The following is a 19546-nucleotide window of genomic DNA, read 5'->3' as shown; positions in this document are numbered from 1 at the left end:
CCAAAGGGTAAGGCCTTGGTATCCCAGTTTCAACAGTGTGAGTGCGCAATGTTATTAAAAAGTTTGCCAAGCATGGAACCATCCAGAACCTCCATAGACGTGGGGAACAAAGAAAACTTACAAGAGATGTCTTCGAAGGTTGGTGTGAATGGTGGGAAAAATATTCTAAGACCTGAAGGCCAACCTGGAACAATCTGGGGTCATGGTTTCAACAAGTACCATACGTCACACACAAAATCAAGCAGAGCTTTATGGGTGAAGGTCAAGGAAGAAACCATTGCTGAAGGAAAGACATAAAAAGGAATGGCTGATCTTTGTCAAAGAGTACACTGACAAACCACAATCCTTCTGGGAAAATGTTCTGTGGACAGATAAAAAAAAAAATAGAGCTTTTTGGCAATTCAAAGCAACAGTTTGTTTACAGATGGCCCAATGAAGCTTGTAAGGAAAAGAACACCCTACCAACACTTAAGAATGGTGGAAGATCAATAAAGCTGTGGGGTTGCTTTGCTGCATCTGTGTCACGCTGTGACTGTCTTTGGTAAGGAAAGGGGGCCTCAAACTGTCCCTGGAACTGTGACCCTAACTATCCCTGTCACAGGGGGTTCTCTTAAAAGGTAGAGTGTCCTGAGTCTCCAACCTTACTATGCTCCTGTTTGTGTCTTAAGCTGTCCCTTCCTCCTCCACCAGGAGGCCTGGGATAGATATGTTAGTGTATGTAAAAACTTTCACAGGAAGGGATGAGATGCTCTAGGCAGGTTTTATAGTGACAGAAAACGACCAGGTCAGGAGCAGCTGTTAGATGGAGCTGCATGTCTCTAACCAGCATACAAAGAATCGTTCAACTCGTCAGTGCCAAAGGAAACAAAGTCCATTTAACCCCTTAAGGACCAAGCCACTTTGTAGGTTAATGACCAGGTCTTAATTTTGAAATCTGACCACTGTCACTTTATGCTGTTGTAGGGAGGCGGGCCCCCGCAGAGTGTCCGGGCCGGAACCAAGGGGACCGCCATCTAGGTTCCTAAGGAAACAGTATCCGGGGAATGAAGGAGAGTGGACTGCTGAGAGTGACAGGACAGCAAGGGGAGGGGCGAGTATAAACGGGACAGGGAGCCCGCAGGGGAGTCAGTTGATGGAACGGCAGACACGAGGCAAGAGACTGTGGGAGTTTGAGAGAGTCAGAGTGACAGATGGTGACCAGAAAGGAGACTATCGGCAGAGGGGAGACTTACAGTGGCCTGCAGACAGTAAGCGCCGAACCTACTAGCAAGAGACTGTCGCTTCACTCCGATCTGGGGTCACTTCCTGACCACGGTGGTCCGCAGCTGTTACCGCTGTGCTTCAGCCTGTTGTGGCTGGTCCGCTGCCCCTCGCAGCCGCTGCCGCTTCACTCCAGCCCGCGGCTGCGGCCTGCCCGCTGCCGCCCACTTCAGCCCGCGGCTGCGGCCTCTTCATCATTGGCCGCTGTGGACGTCACCCCGCTGCAGTCGGCAGTTGGGGCCTACTCCTTCGACTAGGCCCAGGCCGTGCACGTGGCCTATCAACCGCCACTCCTGGTAACTGCGAAAAATGAGGATGAATGAACTCATGGAGATCAACATCCAACACTGCGGAGACACCATCACATGTTTCTCAACGCAGTGATTCTAGAGCAATGCCCCCATCCCTTATAGGAAATATGTAAAAACATGCAAAACACAAGCCGCGAAGACACCATCACATGTTTCTCAATGCAAGCAATGACTAGCCAGGTCTTTCCCTGGGAAGGAAGAACCACGGGAAGGGCAGTCTCCAATGAAGGAAACCACCTATGCCAAGACATGGTATCCATCCACAGACAGCTGTTTCGGGGTATTGCCCCTCATCAGTGTGTAGTAGGAAACTGGCCAGTAGGAGCAATGCCTAGTAGAAGACTGAAAAATGAGGATGAATGAACTCATGGAGATCAACATCCAACACTGCGGAGACACCATCACATGTTTCTCAACCCAGTGATTCTAGAGCAATTTTCAAACTTTTTATTTTTATGTGTTAAATCATTGAGATGTCACACAAAATACTTAATAAATAACATTTCCCATATGTCTACTTTACATCAGCACAATTTTGGAAACAAAATTGTTTTTTGTTAGGAAGTTTTAAGGGTCAATATTTGACCAGCGATATCTCATTTTTTAAACAAAATTTACAAAAAATTTTTTTAGGGACCACCTCACATTTGAAGTCACTTTGAGGGGTTACAATGACAGAAAATGCCCAAAAGTGACACCAATCTAAAAACTGCACCCCTCAAGTTGCTCAAAACCACATTCAGGAAGCTTATTAATCCTTCAGGTGCTTCACAAGAATTGAAGCAATGTGGAAGGAAAAAATTAACATTTAACTTTTTTTTCACAAAAATTTTACTACAGACACAATTTTTTTTATTTTGGTATCAGGAGAGAATGATCCACAATATTTGTTGTGCAATTTCTCCTGAGTACAATGATACCCCACGCCAGGACTCCGGAAGGAAGGAGGTTTTGAGCGTAAAATTGGATGGAATTGAGAGCGGACGTCATGTCGCGTTTGGAGAGTACTTGATGTACCTAAACAGTGGAAACCCCCCGATAAGTGACCCCATTTTGGAAACTAGACCCCCCCAAGAAACTTATCTGGCTTTGTGGTGCTTCACAGAAGCTAATAACGTAGAGCTGTGAAAATAAAATTCATATTTTTTCCACAAAAATTATCTTTTAGTCCCCATTTTTTTTATTTTCCCAAGGGTAACAGGAGAAATTGGACACCAAAAGTTGCTGTCCAATTTGTCTTGAGTACGCTGATACCCTATATGTGAGAGAAAACTACTGTATGGACACACGTCAGGGCTCGGAAAGGAAGTAGTGACGTTTTGGAATACAGACTTAGATGGAATGGTCTGCAGGTGTCATGTTGCATTTGGAGAGCCCTGATGTGCGTAATCAGTGGAAACCCCCCACAAGTGACCCCATTTTTGAAACTAGACCCCCCCTCCAAGGAACTTATCTAGATGTGTGGTGAGAACTTTGAACCCCAAGAGCTTCACAGATGTTTATAATGTAGAGCCGTAAAATTAAAATATTATAATTTTTCCAAAAAAATTGTTTTCACCCCTAATTTTTATTTTTGCAAGGGTAACAGGACCCCAAAAGTTATTGTGCAATTTGTCCTGAGTATGCTGATGCCCCATATGTGGGGGTAAACCACTGTTTGGGCGCATGGCAGAGCTCGGCAGGGAAGGAGCGATTTGACTTTTTCAATGCAGGATTGGCTGGAATTGAGATTGGACGCCATGTCTCGTTTGGAGAGCCCCTGATGTGCCTAAAAAGTGGAACCCCCCCCCCAATTCTAACTCCAACCCTAACCCCAACACAACCCTAACCCTAATCCCAACCCTAGCCATAACAATAACACACCCCTAACCCTAATCCCAACCCTAACTTTAACACCCAACCCTAACTTTAGCCCTAACCCTAACTTTAATCCTAATGGGAAAATGGAAATAAATACATTTTTTAATTTTATTATTTTTCCCTAACTGAGGGGGTGATAAGGGGGGGTTTGATTTACTATATATATTGTTTTTTATAGCGGGGATTTATGTTTGGCAGCTGTCACACACTAAAATACACTTTTTATTGAAAAAAATAGTTTTTACATCACATTTTGAGAGCTATAATTTTTCCATATTTTGGCCCACAGAATCATGTGAGATCTTGTTTTTTGCGGCACAAGCTGACGTTTTTATTGTTACCATTTTCGGGCACATTACATTTTTTGATCGCTTTTTATTCCAATTTTTGTGGAGGCAGAATGAACAAAATCCAGCATTTCAGGAATTGTTTTTGTGTTGTTGTTTTTTTTCCTCCGTTAATATTTTTTTTTTACATATTTTTTTTTTTTTTTTTTTTTTTTTACCTAGTCCCTTTATGGAACTTTTACTTTTTGACTTTTGATGGTATGATACATTGCAATGCTCTAGCATTGCAATATATTATACCTATGCAGAAAGCTTCTGAGATCATGCTGTGAGCATAGTCTCAGAGGCTTTCCTTAGCTGGATGACTCGCTCATGGCAGAGATTGGGCCCTGCGATTACATCGTGAGGACGCCGGTCTGAAGGCAGAGGGAGGTCCCGTCCCTTTGCCTCCCTCCTGAACGCTGCTATAGCGCTCGATCGCAGTAATCGGGGTTAACAGCCAGGGGCCGCACGGATGCCACTCCTGGCTGTTAGTGCAGGAAGCTCAGCCACCGGCATTGCTGAGCTCCTGCACTGACCGGGCGGGAGATGCTGAAATTTTAGCATCTCCTGCCCGATCATGCTGTGATCGGTCAGTCATATTGACTTGCCAATCACAGCTTTCTGGGTGCAGGGACTGACAGCACGGGTCCCCGACACCTCTTCCCATGCCTCTCAGCTCTGTGTTACATGCAGTAGTAGTTTAAATGCATGACGGACACAGTCCGTCATGATGCGGTAACTTACACCCAGCCGTGACGGACTGTCTGTCAATGGACGTTAAGGGGTTAATATAAGGAACAAAACACAGCCTGAATGGAAGACCTGTGATTCACAGTACCTACAGATCGTCTAACCCCAGATCTCCCATTAGGATGTGACAAACGCATGACAGTCTGATTCTGGAGGCTTTGACCGTATCACAGGAATCATAAAATCAGAGGATTATCCAGAGATTTTAAAGCAAAATGTCCCACTGAGTGTAAGACAGCTTGTTTTGAGTCGAAGATAATGTGTCCTCCAGCAAGACAATGACTCAAACCACACATCCAAAAGTACACTGGAATGGTTAAAAAAGGAAAAATGGACAGTTTTAGAATGGCAAGCTACCAATGGAAAAAAGAACTCTGCAAACATTCAAGATTTTGAACAAACTGCAAAGGAAGAGTGGGAGAAAATACCAGCTGAGAAGTGCAAGAAGTTATAGATGGATACAAGAAACGTTTGGAGGCTGTCATCAATGCCAAACGGTGTGCAGCCAGGTATTAATTAGGGGTGCCTTTATTGCTACCCATGCTGTTTATTCTGTTTCTTCTTTGAAATTGCAACATGTAAGTTGTTTCCAAGAAGTATCTTTTCTCCTTGAGGAGATTAACATGCTAAGCATGCCGAGATGAGGAGACTTAAAGCCGCAATGCTCCTCTGGGAAATATGCAAATTGTCTCTTCAGACACAATAGGTGGCACTAGAGTTCTAGTCCTCTTCCTCTCAGAAGAGACCATTAGCATGTAATTTGAAAAATAATGTTTATTGTTGTATTACTTTGGACCACTAATTAAAAAATCTTGAGGATATAACTTTGGTACATTTCCATTTATTTCTGAAGATATTGTACAGTCTATGAAAAAATGAAGAAGTACCAATAATTGTGACCAGCACTGTACTGTATATTGTGTGGTGAATAATATGTGACTAGAAGAGATTTCCAATTCATTGCATTCTTGTTTTCTTTACACTTTACACAGCGTTCCAAATTTTTTGGAATTGGGGTTGTAAATACAGTTTGATTGTTTTTTGACACCAATCATAAGTGCCAGTTTTACTTACCTAACTGAAGTTAAAAAAGATCAGCCACCATTTCAAAAGTGGCCAGTTCTTTTTTGTTTTCCACTGCTCCCGTAACCCCTTAACGACCGCTGATACTCCTTTTAATGACGGTAGTTAAGGGTACTTTAACCACAGCACAGTTAATTCACGGCGCTGTGGAAAAAGTAAATGGCGCCCCCCAGGGTCAGATTTTCTCTGGGGTCTCAGCTGCAGGGGGTAGCCGAGACCCCAGAGAACATGATTCGGGTCGTTTTTTTCTGACCCCGCTTTTGCGATCACCGTTATTAACCGTATAACGGCGACCGCGAAAAAAGAAAAAAGCTGCGATCGTGCATTCACTTGCTCTCTCGTCTGATGTGATCGCACATCAGAGGAGAGAGAAATAGGATCCCCGATCCCCCCGATACCTACTGGTGGTCCTTGGGCCCTCCTGCCTCCTCCGGTAGGCGCCGCCATCTTGGTTCGGGAAGAAAATGGCCGACAGATTCCATTCATTCATTCAATGTACATTTTGATCACTGTGATGAACTCTATCACAGTGATCAAAATAAAAAAAAGTAAATAACCCCCCCTTTGTCACCCCCTTAGTTAGGGAAATATAATGAAATAAAGAAAATATATTTATTTTCATTTTTTCGTTAGAGTTAGGTTTATAATTAGGGTTAGGGTTAAAATTAGTGTTAGGGTTATAATTAGGGCTAGGGTTGGAATTATGGTTAGGGTTGGAATTTAGTGTTAGGGTTGGAGTTAGGGTTAGAGGTTAGGATTGGGATTAGGGGTGTGTTGAGGTTAGGGTTGGAGCTAGAATTGAAGGGTTTCCACTATTTAGGCACATCAGGCGGTCTCCAAGTGTGACATGGCGCAACCATTGTTTCCAGCCAATTTTGCATTTAAAAAGTCAAATGGTGCTTCCTCCCTCCTTTCCGTGCCCAGACGTGTGCCCAAACAGTGGTTTACCCCAGCATATGGGGCATCAGCGTACTAAGGACAAATTGCACACCAACTTTGGGGGGTCTAATTTATCTTGTTACCATTGACAAAATAAAAAAATGGGGGCTAAAAAATAACTTTTGAGGAAAAAAAAGATTTTTTTATTTTCACGGCTCTGCGTTATAAACGTCTGTGAAGCACTTGGGGGTTCAAAGTGCTCACCACACATCTAGATAAGCTCCTTGGGGGGTCTAGTTTACAAAACGGGGTCACTTGTGGGGGGTTTCTACTGTTTAAGCACATCAGGGGCTCTGCGAATGCGACATGGCGTCCGATCTCAATTACAGCCAATTCTGCGTTGAAAAAATCAAACGGCACTCCTTCCCTTGCGAGCTCTCCTGTGCGCCCAAAAAAGTGGTTTACACCCACATATGTGGTATCTGCGTATTCAGGAGAAATTGCCCAACAAGTTTTGTGATTCATTTTCTTTTTTAACTCTTATGAAAATAAAAAAAATTGGTTCTGAACTTTTTTGCAAAAAAAAAAGTTAAAAGTTAAATGTTAGTTTTCCTTCCACATTGCTTCAGTTCCTGTGAAGCACATAAAGGGTTAATAAACTTCTTGAATGTGGTTTTGAACACCTTGAGGGGTGCAGTTTTTTAGAATAGTTTCACTTTTAGGTATTTTCTGTCATGTACACCCTTCAAAATGACTTTAAATGTGATGTGGTCCCTAAAAAAATGGTTTTGTAACTTTTGTTGTAAAAATGAGAAATCGCTGGTCAACTTTTAACCCTTATAACTTCCTAACAAAAAACAGTTTTGTTTCCAAAATTGTGCTGATGTAAAGTAGACATGTGGGAAATGTTATGTATTAAGAAACTTGTGTGATATATCTCTCTGATTTAAGGGCATAAAAATTTAATATTTGAAAATTGCTAAATTTTCAAAATTTGCCATATTTATGTTTTTTTCATAAATAAACACAAGTCATATAGAAGAAATTTTACCACTATCATGAAGTAAAATATGTCATGAAAAAGCAGTCTCAGAATCAGCAGGATCCGTTATAGCGTTCCAGAGTTATAACCTCATAAAGTGATAGTGGTCAGAATTGTAAAAATTGGCCTGGTCATTAAGCCGCAAAATGGCTCTGTCACTAAGGGGTTAAGTAATTATTTTTTGGTTTTGTTTAATTTTGTAAATCTAATGGCCCTTTTATTTATCACTAAGTTTTATGAACTTTACCGAGAGGCATGGCTCACAGAATTCTGTGTGGTGTTGTTTGCACCATACTAGAAGAGGTGGTGTGGTATTCTTGAGCCACAAAATGCAAATTTCTATTGACGTGCACCACTTTTTAGGTAAAAATTACTGACGCAAAGTGCACCAACTGCTTAAACAAAAAGAATCTAAAGTTTGACAAAGATGTGCCAAATCTATGGAAAAGCATGCACCATTGTGATAGATTTTCCTACTAGTTTGTCTAAATAAATGCTGTCTCAGTGGTAAATTGCTCCTCCTTGTTTGTTTTTTGCAAGTAGTTGGCCAGACTGGTAGAAGCTAACTTTGTGATATGCGGTCTTCTGAACTCTGGTCTATACCAGTTGTACGTTTTCTTACCCTTTTTTTCCCTATATAATTAACAACCTTACCTTTTTTCCCTGTCATTCCAACTAATCTAACTTAAACTCATGATCACAACATTACTTTTCTTGTGTAACACTTCAAAAAGTAAAGTCAGGTTTAGACAGCTGTAATTCAGCCACATTTTAGCTCTTGCATTATAGCTGCAACAACCGACCCTCTCACATTTCATCTGAACCGCACTCTGATCATCATAACTTTGATTGATTGGTACAGCCTGCAGTGTACTTTGTTAGGTGCAAAAAAATCAAATTTATATTAAATAATACAAAAGTTTTAAAGCGAGCTTGTCACCAGGTTTGGCCGGTATAAGATATGGCCGCTGCCTTTCAGGGCTTATCTACAGCATTCTACAGTGCTGTAGATAAGCCCCCGATTTGACCTGAAAGATAGGAAAAATAAGTTTTATTATACTCACCCTGGAGGCAGTCTGGTCCGATGGGTGTCGCAGGTCCGGTGCCTCCCATCTTCTTATGACCGCTGCCCTCCTTGCTTCATGGCTCCATGGCATTATAGAATGCTATAGATAAGCCCTGAATGCTGTAGATAAGCCGTTGAAGGCGGTGGCCATATCTTATATCGGCCTCCGAGCTTAAGAAAATATGACAGGAGAAAAAACTACCTGCATGAAATTCTACGTTGTTAATCTAGTAAAAATAACTTTGCTTTACTTATCATGTAATGATTTTGATTTATGTCTGTTTTATTCCATTAAAATCCAAAGTGAGTGGTAGTCTACAAATAATACTTATGTAACGTAACAGATTACTTCCAATTGTTTTTTTTAGAATTGTCAAAGTTAAAGTTTGTCCGTTTTTTTTCTTTTCTCATCCTTTTAATCAGTCATATTAACCAATTACTGACATCGGACAGTATAGTACGTCCGATATCCGTATCCCCCGCTTTGAGGTGGGCTCCAGCTGTGAGCCCACATCAAAACCAGGACATGTTAGCTGTTTTGAACAGCTGGCATGTGCCCGCAATAGGCGTGGGTGGAATCGCCTATTAACAAGTTAAATGCCGTTGTCAATCTAACAGCGGCATTTAAATCGCATTTCCGGCCATCGGGCCGGAAATATGCGTACCGCTGACCCCCATCACATGATCTGGGGTTATAGGTTCATCAGCATGACAGCCAGAGGTCTACTTGAGACCTCTATGGTTGTTGATGTTGGATTGCTATGAGTGCCACCCTGTGGTTGGCGCTCATAGCAAGTCTGTAATTCTGCTACATAGAGGCGATCTGAGCATCGCCTCTGTGTAGCAGAGCTGAGTGAGCTATGGCAGCTTCTAGCCTCCCATGGAGGCTATTGAAGCATGCCAAAAGTTAAAGAAAAATGTTCTTAAAAATATTAAAAAATAAAACATACGTTCAAATCGCCCACCTTTGGAGGGACTCGTATGTGTCGTGGATGGGAAGGAAAAATTTACTGAAGAGCCTAATCTTACCCAAGTTCATATATATTTTCCAAATGCTCCCTATAACCATCCCCAAATCGTATCTTCTTAAAATTAATACATTATTCCGCAGATATGTTTGGAAAAAGCAAAAGCCCCGATTAGCATACAGGACATTAACATTAAACAAATCGAGGGGTGGGATGGGTGCACCAGACATAATGAGGTACTACCAAGCGACAATGCTTACCAGAGTGGTAGACCTGTTGCGGTCTCCTAACAATAAGCAGTGGATTGAGGTGGAGGAAGCCCTAGCACCTTATCCCCTGAGATCCATCCTTTTGGCATATCCTTGTAAAAACATAAACAAAAATCTACCTAATATACACACCAAAGCTACCTTAAAATTATGGAAGGGATTGGTGAAAACTCTAGTTCCCCCTTTGTCCCCCTTACTCAAGTTGGCAGATATAATGCCACATGCATCTTATTCCCGAGACAATGATGTAATCAAACCCGGTTCCCTGGCAAATGTAGCGGTTGATGACCTCTTGGCGGACGGGGCACTCCCCTCCTTTCAGGAACTGAAGAAGCAACCAGGGCTTTCCAACTTGACCTTTATACAATTCGGCTCTATAAGAGACTCCTTGGCACGGTATCTTTTAGGAGCAGACGTTACCCGCCCACTGACTGCATTTGAGACTCTCTGTGCAACAAAGGATAAACCCAAAAAGATAATGTCGTCTATTTACCAGATTTTAAATATAACTGACTGTTGTCTCAAAAGAGCTTATATAACACATTGGGAAAAGGATTTGGGATTCAAGTTTACCCCAAATCAAATATCACACATTTATAATTCATCTCATGGCCCATCACAATGTGTTAGAGCACAAGAGAATTCCTTTAAAATAGTCGCCAGATGGTATATTACACCACAGCAGAACACTTATTGGCGGACGGGGTCTTCTGCTGGATGCTGGAGATGCTGTGATTCGGAGGGAACATACTTACATATGTGGTGGTCCTGTCCACCCCTGCTGCAGTTCTGGCGACTAGTAGAGGATTATATCGGGGAAATTGTGGGCAAAAAGCTTACATTGACACCGGAGATAGTGCTTTTAAATTTTCTGTCTCCGACTGGACATAAAAATACTGCTCTGTTGACTCAACACATTCTTTCAGCAGCGAAACTTTTGATACCTATGAACTGGAAGTCAACTACCATTCCATCTATATCCCAATTGCAAGAGAAGGTAGATATGCTATATCAAGTAGCCAAACTGGCTGCCTTGGTGAATGGCTCACTTTCAGCTTTTGAAAGAGTATGGCACCCATGGACCCGATTCAGATCCATTAGTAGAAGTTGATAAGGCTATGGTGGCCTCCTTGCTTGGCTTTATCAGAGTGGACGAAATCCTTGTTGCCTAGTGTTCCCCCCCCCCCTCCCCTTATTTCCCTTATATTCCACCCCTATATCCCAACTTCTTCCTCTAATTACTTGACCTCCTGTCCCTTTACTCCCTATACTGTTTTTTTTTTTTTCTTCTCTTCTCTTTTCTTCCTTTTTGTTCTTCTTCATCTTTGTTTGAAATCATGGCATATGTGATGTAGCAGGGGCGTGTGGATGGGAAGAACCCAGATTTGAACCCAGATAATCCTGCTGCTGGAAGTTCCTTTAAGGCTGTTGGTGTCCTTAAACCTCTATATATCAATAGTTTTTGCCATGAATTGATATTTCAAACTATCTGTTTAACTCCCGAAAAGTGGAATTTGTAGGTTATATAATAATTTTGTAAGCTACCCTGTTGATTGCTTTCTTTCGGATGTAACTTGCAGATTTCAATAAATAAAACTTTAAAACAAAACAAATCGCCCACCTTTCGCCCCATCCAAAATAAAACAAAAATAAAATCAAACATGCACATATTTGGTATCGCCGCATTCAGAATCGCCTGATCTATCAATAAAAAAAGTATTAACTTGATCGCTAAACGGCTTTTAAAACGACAGAATTACTTTTTTTTATCGCTGCAACATTGCATTAAAATGAAATAACGGGTGATCAAAAGAACATATCTGCACAAAAGTGGTATCATTAAAAACGTCAGCGCACAAAAAATAAGCCCTCACCCAACCCGAGATCATGAAAAATGAAGACACTACGGGTCCCGTAAAATTGTGCAATTTTTTTTTTTTTTAGCAAAGTTTGGAATTTTTTTCATCACTTATATAAAAGACAACCTAGACATGTTTGGTGTCTATGAACTTGTAATCTGGAGAATCATAATGGCAGGTTAGTTTTAGCATTTAGTGAACCTAGCAAAAAAGCCAAACAAAAAACAAGTGTGGGATTGCACATTTTTGCAATTTCACCGCACGTGGAACTTTTTTCCGGTTTTCGAGTACACAGCATGCTAAAACCAATGGTGTCGTTCAAAAGTACAACTCGTGCTGCGAAAAATAAGCCCTCATATGGCCATATTGACGGAAAAATAAAAAAGTTATGGCTCTGGAAAGATGAGAAGCGAAAAACAAAAATGCAAAACCAAAAAAAAGCTCAGGTCATAAAGGGGTTAATTACCAAATATTTTAGCAAGAGATACTTTCTGTGTTCCAATGTTTTTATTGTGCAGTATTTTATTACTATAGTTCCATTTGCAGCCAAAGAAAATAAAGCAATAAAGAAGTGGGATAGTTTTTATCCATGATTGTGTTATCTTTCAGTGATAATTACAGATTACCACTTTTAGTCAAAAAATTCTATTAATGATAGTAAATGCATTAGAATAGCTTTTATTGGTAGTTTATGCACTTGAAACACCAACTTTTTTATATTCTGACAGTATTTAGGAGCATGGAGATTTCTGTTTACGCGTGTACTTTCCTTGTAATTTCCTTAATACAATTTATTTGTTTTCTGTTTACAGAACAATTAAAGTGGAAGTTTATGATTGGGATAGAGATGGAAGGTATAGTACTTGCATATATTTTTATAACATGATGTATTTTTTAATTCATTTTTTGATTGGAAGCTCAAGATCATGTTGTCTTCACCAAGGTGCTCTGAAAAATGTGAACCGTGCCACATAAGAAAACAGTGCACAAGGATATGGTCAATCTCAGCCCACTCCACAAGTAGTAGGGGCCTTATCAAACCATTCCCTACCTCTTTGAGTCAGAAGGCCACAACGAAGGACCAAGACTAGTGGCTCCCCTTTGCAGAAACTCAGGAAAAGCCAAAATCTTGCTCCTGGTATCCACCTGGTCTCCCACCCAAGTGAAACATTGAGTTAATATAGACTGGTTCTTCCTCCACAGGAGAAAAGCCAGGGCATTAAGAGCCATAGTTTAAAAGAGAATGTTTCTGATGGGACAATCCCCTTAAGTTCTAGACTATTCCTCTTACATCACACAAGTTCAATAAATGGAGATGTGATTCCCTTATGGGCTCCCTACTGAACGGTCTAGGGGAAAACCATCGTTGCCATCATTCTGACTGTATACCATTTGGAGAAGGTATAATGTTTTCTGCAATAAAAAGGATGAATTCAGATATTGTATTAAATCAATACTAATAATTCCGTTAAGTAATATACTGACTGTCTAATAATGCAGTATAGAATATGCATACAAACATAACATGCCATTACACGCAAATATTGTGAATAAAACTTTACTACAATAAACTTTAACATGACATGAGAAAAGAACTACCGTACACAGAATTTCTTTGGCCATTTAATATGTAGTATCAATCTTTGAGAAGCTCTAATGAATGGCAGTTTGTAACAGCACTTTTATGTGTGTTTGGGTCAGCAATTTTCTAAAGGCTGTAGATTTATCTTGCTGATGCCGATCAACCTAATACAAGAACATAAGTAAGTGTGTATAGAAAGAAGATGAACAGCTGTTGACTCTGCAGTGTTGGCATCTTTTACTTAAGTATTGAGATTCTAAACCTGCTAAGAAAAATGTTTTCTGTGCTGGGACTGGAACAGCTATTCACTCTACACATGCTACATTACATGTTTCACTTGATCATTATATTGAAAAATGAGGTTTCACTGTTGGCTATGGTTCATTCATTTAGTGAGTGCACTCTGCTTTTCCCATGTCTTCCATATGGAGAGGTATGGAGATGTGTCATGCATTCCTCAGTCTGTTCTACTGATAGTTGGTGGTTGTAGCTGTCTAATCTCCAGTCATCCAATATTTATCCTGTGGATAAGCAAAAAAAAAATTGTGCAGTAATTTAAATTATCATGTGCTTTTTAAAAAATCAGAATGGATAAATTCAATTTGGATTTTATTTTTGTACTTTATCCTTATTTTCACACCTATTATACATCTATAAAACTTGAATTATTAAAATGAAAAAAAAAATACATTTTTTGAAAGTTGATATCTAGTAAATTGGTGAAAGCTACATTGTATTCAACAGTCCCAGGTGCCTTCATGATATCAGTCTTGCATTAAAGTATAACTTTATTAATTGCTAGAAAACACAATAGTATCAGACTAGGATGCTCTGTCTCCACTTCCCTAAGGAAACATAATAATATTAAAAGCCCATCACATGGAAAAATGTGCAGCAATCTACCCCACTTATTATCAACCTGGATGCAGCCTTACATTACAGAGAAAACAAGTTTGATTATATTTTTTAAAAAATACCAAGGAGTTAAAATTACATGTTTCTCCCTTTAATATCCGCATCTATATTTTTGTTTGTTGTAAAATGCAATGATTTTCTGCAGGAATATACTGTATAATCTCGTTGATGGGTCAAAACAAATATACTTAATGAGGTTGAACGGGACGTATGGGTTGATGACCCATAACACCCAACTCATTCATTGATCAGCTGTTACAAGTTCTGGCAGCACCCGTATGTAAACACATGGAAGAGAGCTCTATTGTGCAACTCCATTTAATGTGTGGCCAGCCATTGCCTAGTCCTGTACAACAGCTCCATTCTTTTGAATTGGAACATTTCTGCAATACCTGAAAAAAGCCATTACACATTGAACAGAGCTGCATAACTGCATAACAGCTCCATTCTATATGGTTACATCCGCCTGCCACCGGAGCTTGTAACAAATGATCTGTGGGGGTCCCAAGCATAGGTCATCGATATCAGATTTATGATGGCCCCACTCCAGGAAAGGTCATCAATATGTTCTGACCGACTGTACCTTTAAGGCCTATGTCTTACTGAAATTCCTTTTTCTAGTTCATTTGAAAAATATTTTCAAAATGAAACCTACCATCAGCTAACCCACTGCTATTTTTTTAAACAAGATGTCAAATGACAGCATGTAAGTCACATATGGGTCAACTTCTTAAACTGAGAAGAAAAAGTAAACGGCACCAGCAAACAATAAGCTTCACACATGGAGATGAGAGATCCTTTGCACAGAATTAAACGTGTATGAAGCATAGTAGGAATATGCGGCACTTACCAATTCGAAAATGTTCATAAGTCCTTTATTCCACACCATGGGACATGAACAAAAAACAAACATGCAGGTTACAGAAACATGCAGGGAGAGACAGAGTGGATGACGGCCGTTTCGTGTAACGACTCTTGAATGGGTCCAGGTCACATATGGGTAACTATATTATACATACAGCTCTGGCAAAAATTAAGAGACCTCTTCCAAATGTTCAGTTTATCTTATTTTTCTCTTTATAGGTATATTTTTGAGTGAAATGTAAATTGTTCTTTTGGTCTACAAACTTTTGACAACATGTCTTTGAATTACCAAGCAATATTTTTTTTTTCTGAAAAAGAGAAATGGTGAAAATAAAAAAAAAAAAAATGTGCTTTCACACCTCAAATAATGCAAAGAAAACAAGTTCATAATCGTTTAGAAACAACAATACTAATGTCTTAACTCAGGAACAGTTCAGAAATCTATATTTTGTGGAATAGCCATGATTTTTAATCACAGCTTTCATGCGTCTTGACATGCTTGCCACCAGTCTTTCACACTGCTTCTGGCGCAAAAATTTAAGCAGTTCTTCTTTGTTTGATGGCTTGTGACTATCCATCATCCTCTTGATTACATTCCAGAGGTTTTCAATGGGGTTCAGGTCTGGAGAATGGGCTGCCCATGGCAGGGTTTTGATGTGGCGCTCTCTAAATTTTTGTCAGAGCTGTATATCTAGATGGATAACCCTAGCTTATCTCTCATATAACTCTCCCGAGTAACAAATAGAGTGATTGTATGAATATTTTCACAAGGCAATTAGGCTAAAAATAAGAAGAGGTTTGGCAACGGTTTCTTGTATTCTAAAGGTACTGTCACACTTAGCGATGTACCAGCGATCCCGACCAGCGATATGACGCGGTCAGGATCGCTGGTACATTGCTAAGTGGTCGCTAGTGAGCTGCCACACAGGCAGATCTCACCAGCGACATCGCTGGGGGCGGGGGTCGCTACTTACCTGTCACACTAGGCGATCCTGCGTCCTCCCGCCCGGCTCCACGCTCGTCGCTCATCTCTCCACAGGAAGCTGACGACGAGAAGCGGTCCAGGGCGTTCTCGTGCGATCAGCGATAACCAGCGGGGGAGCGGGTCGTAGGTAAGTATCAGACACAGCGATGTCGCTAGCAATATCGCCATAACGTCACAAGTTATAGCGACATTGCTAGCGATATCGCTTAGTGTGACAGTACCTTAACTAAAAGCACATTTACCCCTTTTCTGTCATGTGACGTACTATCCCGTCCATGTGCCCTGGGACTTAATTCCCAGGGACGGGATAGTACGTCACAGCGATCAGCGGCGCCCAAGTGGTGAGCGCCGCTGATCGCGGCCGGGTGTCAGCTGCTTATCACAGCTGACACCCGGCACAATGTGTCAGGGGCGGTCACGGACCACCCCCGACACGTTAACCCCTTGCACACCGCGATCAAACACGATCACGGTGTACTGGGGGTTAAAGGGAAGCATCGGCAGGGAGGGGGCTCCCTCCGTGCTTCCCTGAGCCCCCCACAGCAGCGCAATGTGCAGCGCTGTTGCAGGGGGCTCCATCTCTGCAGGTCCCCGAATCCAAGATGGCAACGGGGACCTTCGGGGGCCTGCAGGGAGCTGGCTTCCTCATGCCTGCAAAGCGCAGGCAAGGAGGAAGCCTTGTGCAGTGCCTGTGACAGATCGCTGATCTGTCACAGTGATCTGTGATGTGACAGATCAGGGATCTGTCACAGGACAGTGATGTCCCACCTGGTTCAATGTAATAAAGTTTAAAAAAAATATATATATTCCCTAATAAATTCATTTTTTGGAAATAAAAAAAAACAATAAAAGTACACATATTTGGTATCGCTGCGTCCGTAACGACCCGCCCTATAAAACTGTCCCATTAGTTAACCCCTTTAGTGAATCCCTTAAAAAATAAAAATAAAAAATGAAGCAAAAAATGATTTATCATCATCCTGCCGAACAAAAAGTCCAATCACGCGCGATAAAAAAGACGCATATAAATATGCATGGTACCGCTGAAAACGTCATCTTGTCCCGCAAAAAACGAGCTGCCACACAGCGTCATCAGTGAAAAAATAAAAAAGTTATAGTTCGCAGAATAAAGCGATTCAAAAATAATTATTTTTTATATAAAATTGTTTTCATTGCATAAAAGCGCCAAAACATAAAAAAATGACATAAATGAGGTATCGCTGTAACCGTACTGACCCGAAGAATAAAAGGACTTTATCAATTTTACCGCACGTGGAACGGTGTAAACGCACCCCCCAAAAGAAATTCATGAAACGCTGGTTTTTGTTCATTCTGCGTCCCAAAAATCGGAATAAAAAGCGATCAAAAGTTGTCACGTGCCCGAACATGATACCAATAAAAGCGTCAACTCGTCCCGCAAAAAATAAGACCTCATATGACTTGGTGGATCAAAATATGGAAAAAATATAGCTCTCAATATGTGGTGATGCAAAAACTATTTTTACAATAAAAAGCGTCTTTTAGCGTGTGACAGCTGCCAAATATAAAAACCGCCATAAGTAATAAATCAAACCCCCCGTTATCACCCCCTTAGTTAGGGAAAAATAATAAAATAAAAAAAATGTATTTATATCCATTTTCCCATTAGGGTTAGGGCTAGGGTTAGGGCTGAGATTAGGGTTAGGGGTGTGTTGGAGTTAGAATTGGGGGGGTTTCCACTGTTTGGGCACATCAGATGCTCTCCAAATGCAACATGGCGTCTGATCTCAATTCCAGCCAATTCTGCGTTGAAAAAGTCAAATGGTGCTCCTTCCCTTCCAAGCTCTGCCATGCGCCCAAACAGTGTTTTACCCCCACATATAGGGTATCGGCGTACTCAGGACAAATTGCAAAACAACTTTTAGGGTCCAATTTCTTCTGTTACCCTTAGGAAAATAAAAAATTGGGGGCAAAAATATTTTTGTGGAAAAATGATTTTTTTTATATTCACGCCCGGGCGTTATAAACTTTTGTGAAGCACTTGGGGGTTCAAAGTGCTCACCACACATCTAGATAAGTTCCGTGGGGGGTCTAGTGTCCAAAATGGGGTCACTTGTGGGGAGTTTCAATAGTTTAGGTACATCAGGGGCTCTCCAAAGGCAACATGACACCCGCAGAGCATTCCATCAAAGTCTGCATTCCAAAACATCACTACTTCCCTTCCGAGCCCCGATGTGTGCCCATACAGTAGTTTTCTCCCACATATGGGGTATCAGCGTACTCAGGACAAATTGGACAACAACTTTTGGGGTCCAATTTCTCCTGGTACCCTTGGGAAAATAAAAAAATTGGTGACTAAAAGATCATGTTTGTGGAAAAAATACGATTTTTTTTATTTTCACGCCCGGGCGTTATAAACTTCTGTGAAGCACTGGGGGGGTTCAAAGTGCTCACCACACATCTAGATAAGTTCTTTGGGGGGTCTAGTTTCCAAAATGGTGTGGGAGTTTCCACTGTTTTGGTACATCAGGGGTGTTCCAATCGCGACATGGTGTCTGATCTCAATTCCAGCCAAAAAAGTCAAATGGCGCTGCTTCCCTTCTGAGCTCTGCCATGCGCCCAAATAGTCGTTTACACCCACATATGGGGTATCAGCGTACTCATGACAAATTGCACAATAACTGTTAGGGTCTTGTTACACTTGGGAAAGTAAAAATTGGGGGTGAAAAGATCATTTTTGTGGAAAAATATGATTTTTTTAATTGTACCGCTGTACGTTATAAACTTCTGTGAAGCCCTTGTTGGTGCAAAGTTCTCACCACATATCTAGATAAGTTCCTTGGGGGGGGGTTTAGTTTCCAAAATGGGGTCACTTGTGGGGGGTTTCCACTGTTTAGGTACATCAGGGTCTCTCCAAACGTGACGTGTCCGATCTGAATTCTAGACAATTTTGCATTGAAAAAGTCAAATGGCGCTCCTTCCCTTCTGAGCTCTGCCATGCGCCGAAACTGTGGTTCCCCCCCACATATCAGTTATCAGCGTACGCAGGACAAACTGCACAATAACTTTTGCAGTCCAACTTCTCCTGTTACCCTTGGTAAAATAAAAAAAATTGAACCTGAAGTATTTTTTTTGTGAAAAAAAGTTAAATGTTCATTTTTTTTTAAATATTCAAAAAATTCCTGTGAAGTACCTGAAGGGTTAATAAACTTCTTGAATGTGGTTTTGAGCACCTTAAGGAGTGCACTTTTTAGAATGGCATCACTTTTGGGGATTTTCTATCATATAGACCCCTCAAAGTGGCTTCAAATGTGATGTGGTCCTTAAAACTAAAATGGTGTTGCAAAAATGAGAAATCGCTGGTCAACTTTTAACCCTTATAACTTCCTAAGAAAAAAATTTGGGTTCCAAAATTGTGCTGATGTAAAGTAAACATGTGGGAAATGTTACTTATTAATTTTTTGTGTGCTGTAGCTCTGTGATTTAAGGGCATAAAAATTCAAAGTTGGAAAATTGCAAAATTTTCAAAATTTTCGCCAAATTTC

The 19546-nt window shown here is 40.9% G+C and overlaps 1 protein-coding gene across 1 annotated transcript in view; it reads left to right on the top strand.

Annotated features, from left to right (window-relative positions):
• Positions 1-19546, top strand: part of CPNE8 (copine 8) — a 468537-nt gene that overhangs the window by 298266 nt on the left and 150725 nt on the right. The window contains exon 10 of the mRNA XM_073573517.1: positions 12489-12530. Within this exon, the coding sequence (XP_073429618.1) occupies positions 12489-12530 (42 nt within the window). The remainder of the gene's footprint in view (positions 1-12488; positions 12531-19546) is intronic.

Source organism: Dendrobates tinctorius, unplaced genomic scaffold (genome assembly GCF_039654945.1).
Source record: "Dendrobates tinctorius isolate UK_male_01 unplaced genomic scaffold, ASM3965494v1 ptg000035l, whole genome shotgun sequence".
NCBI classification, from domain to species: Eukaryota; Metazoa; Chordata; class Amphibia; order Anura; family Dendrobatidae; genus Dendrobates; species Dendrobates tinctorius.
Note: the sequence above shows the minus strand (reverse complement) of the source record. Positions and strands in the feature narration are given on the sequence as shown.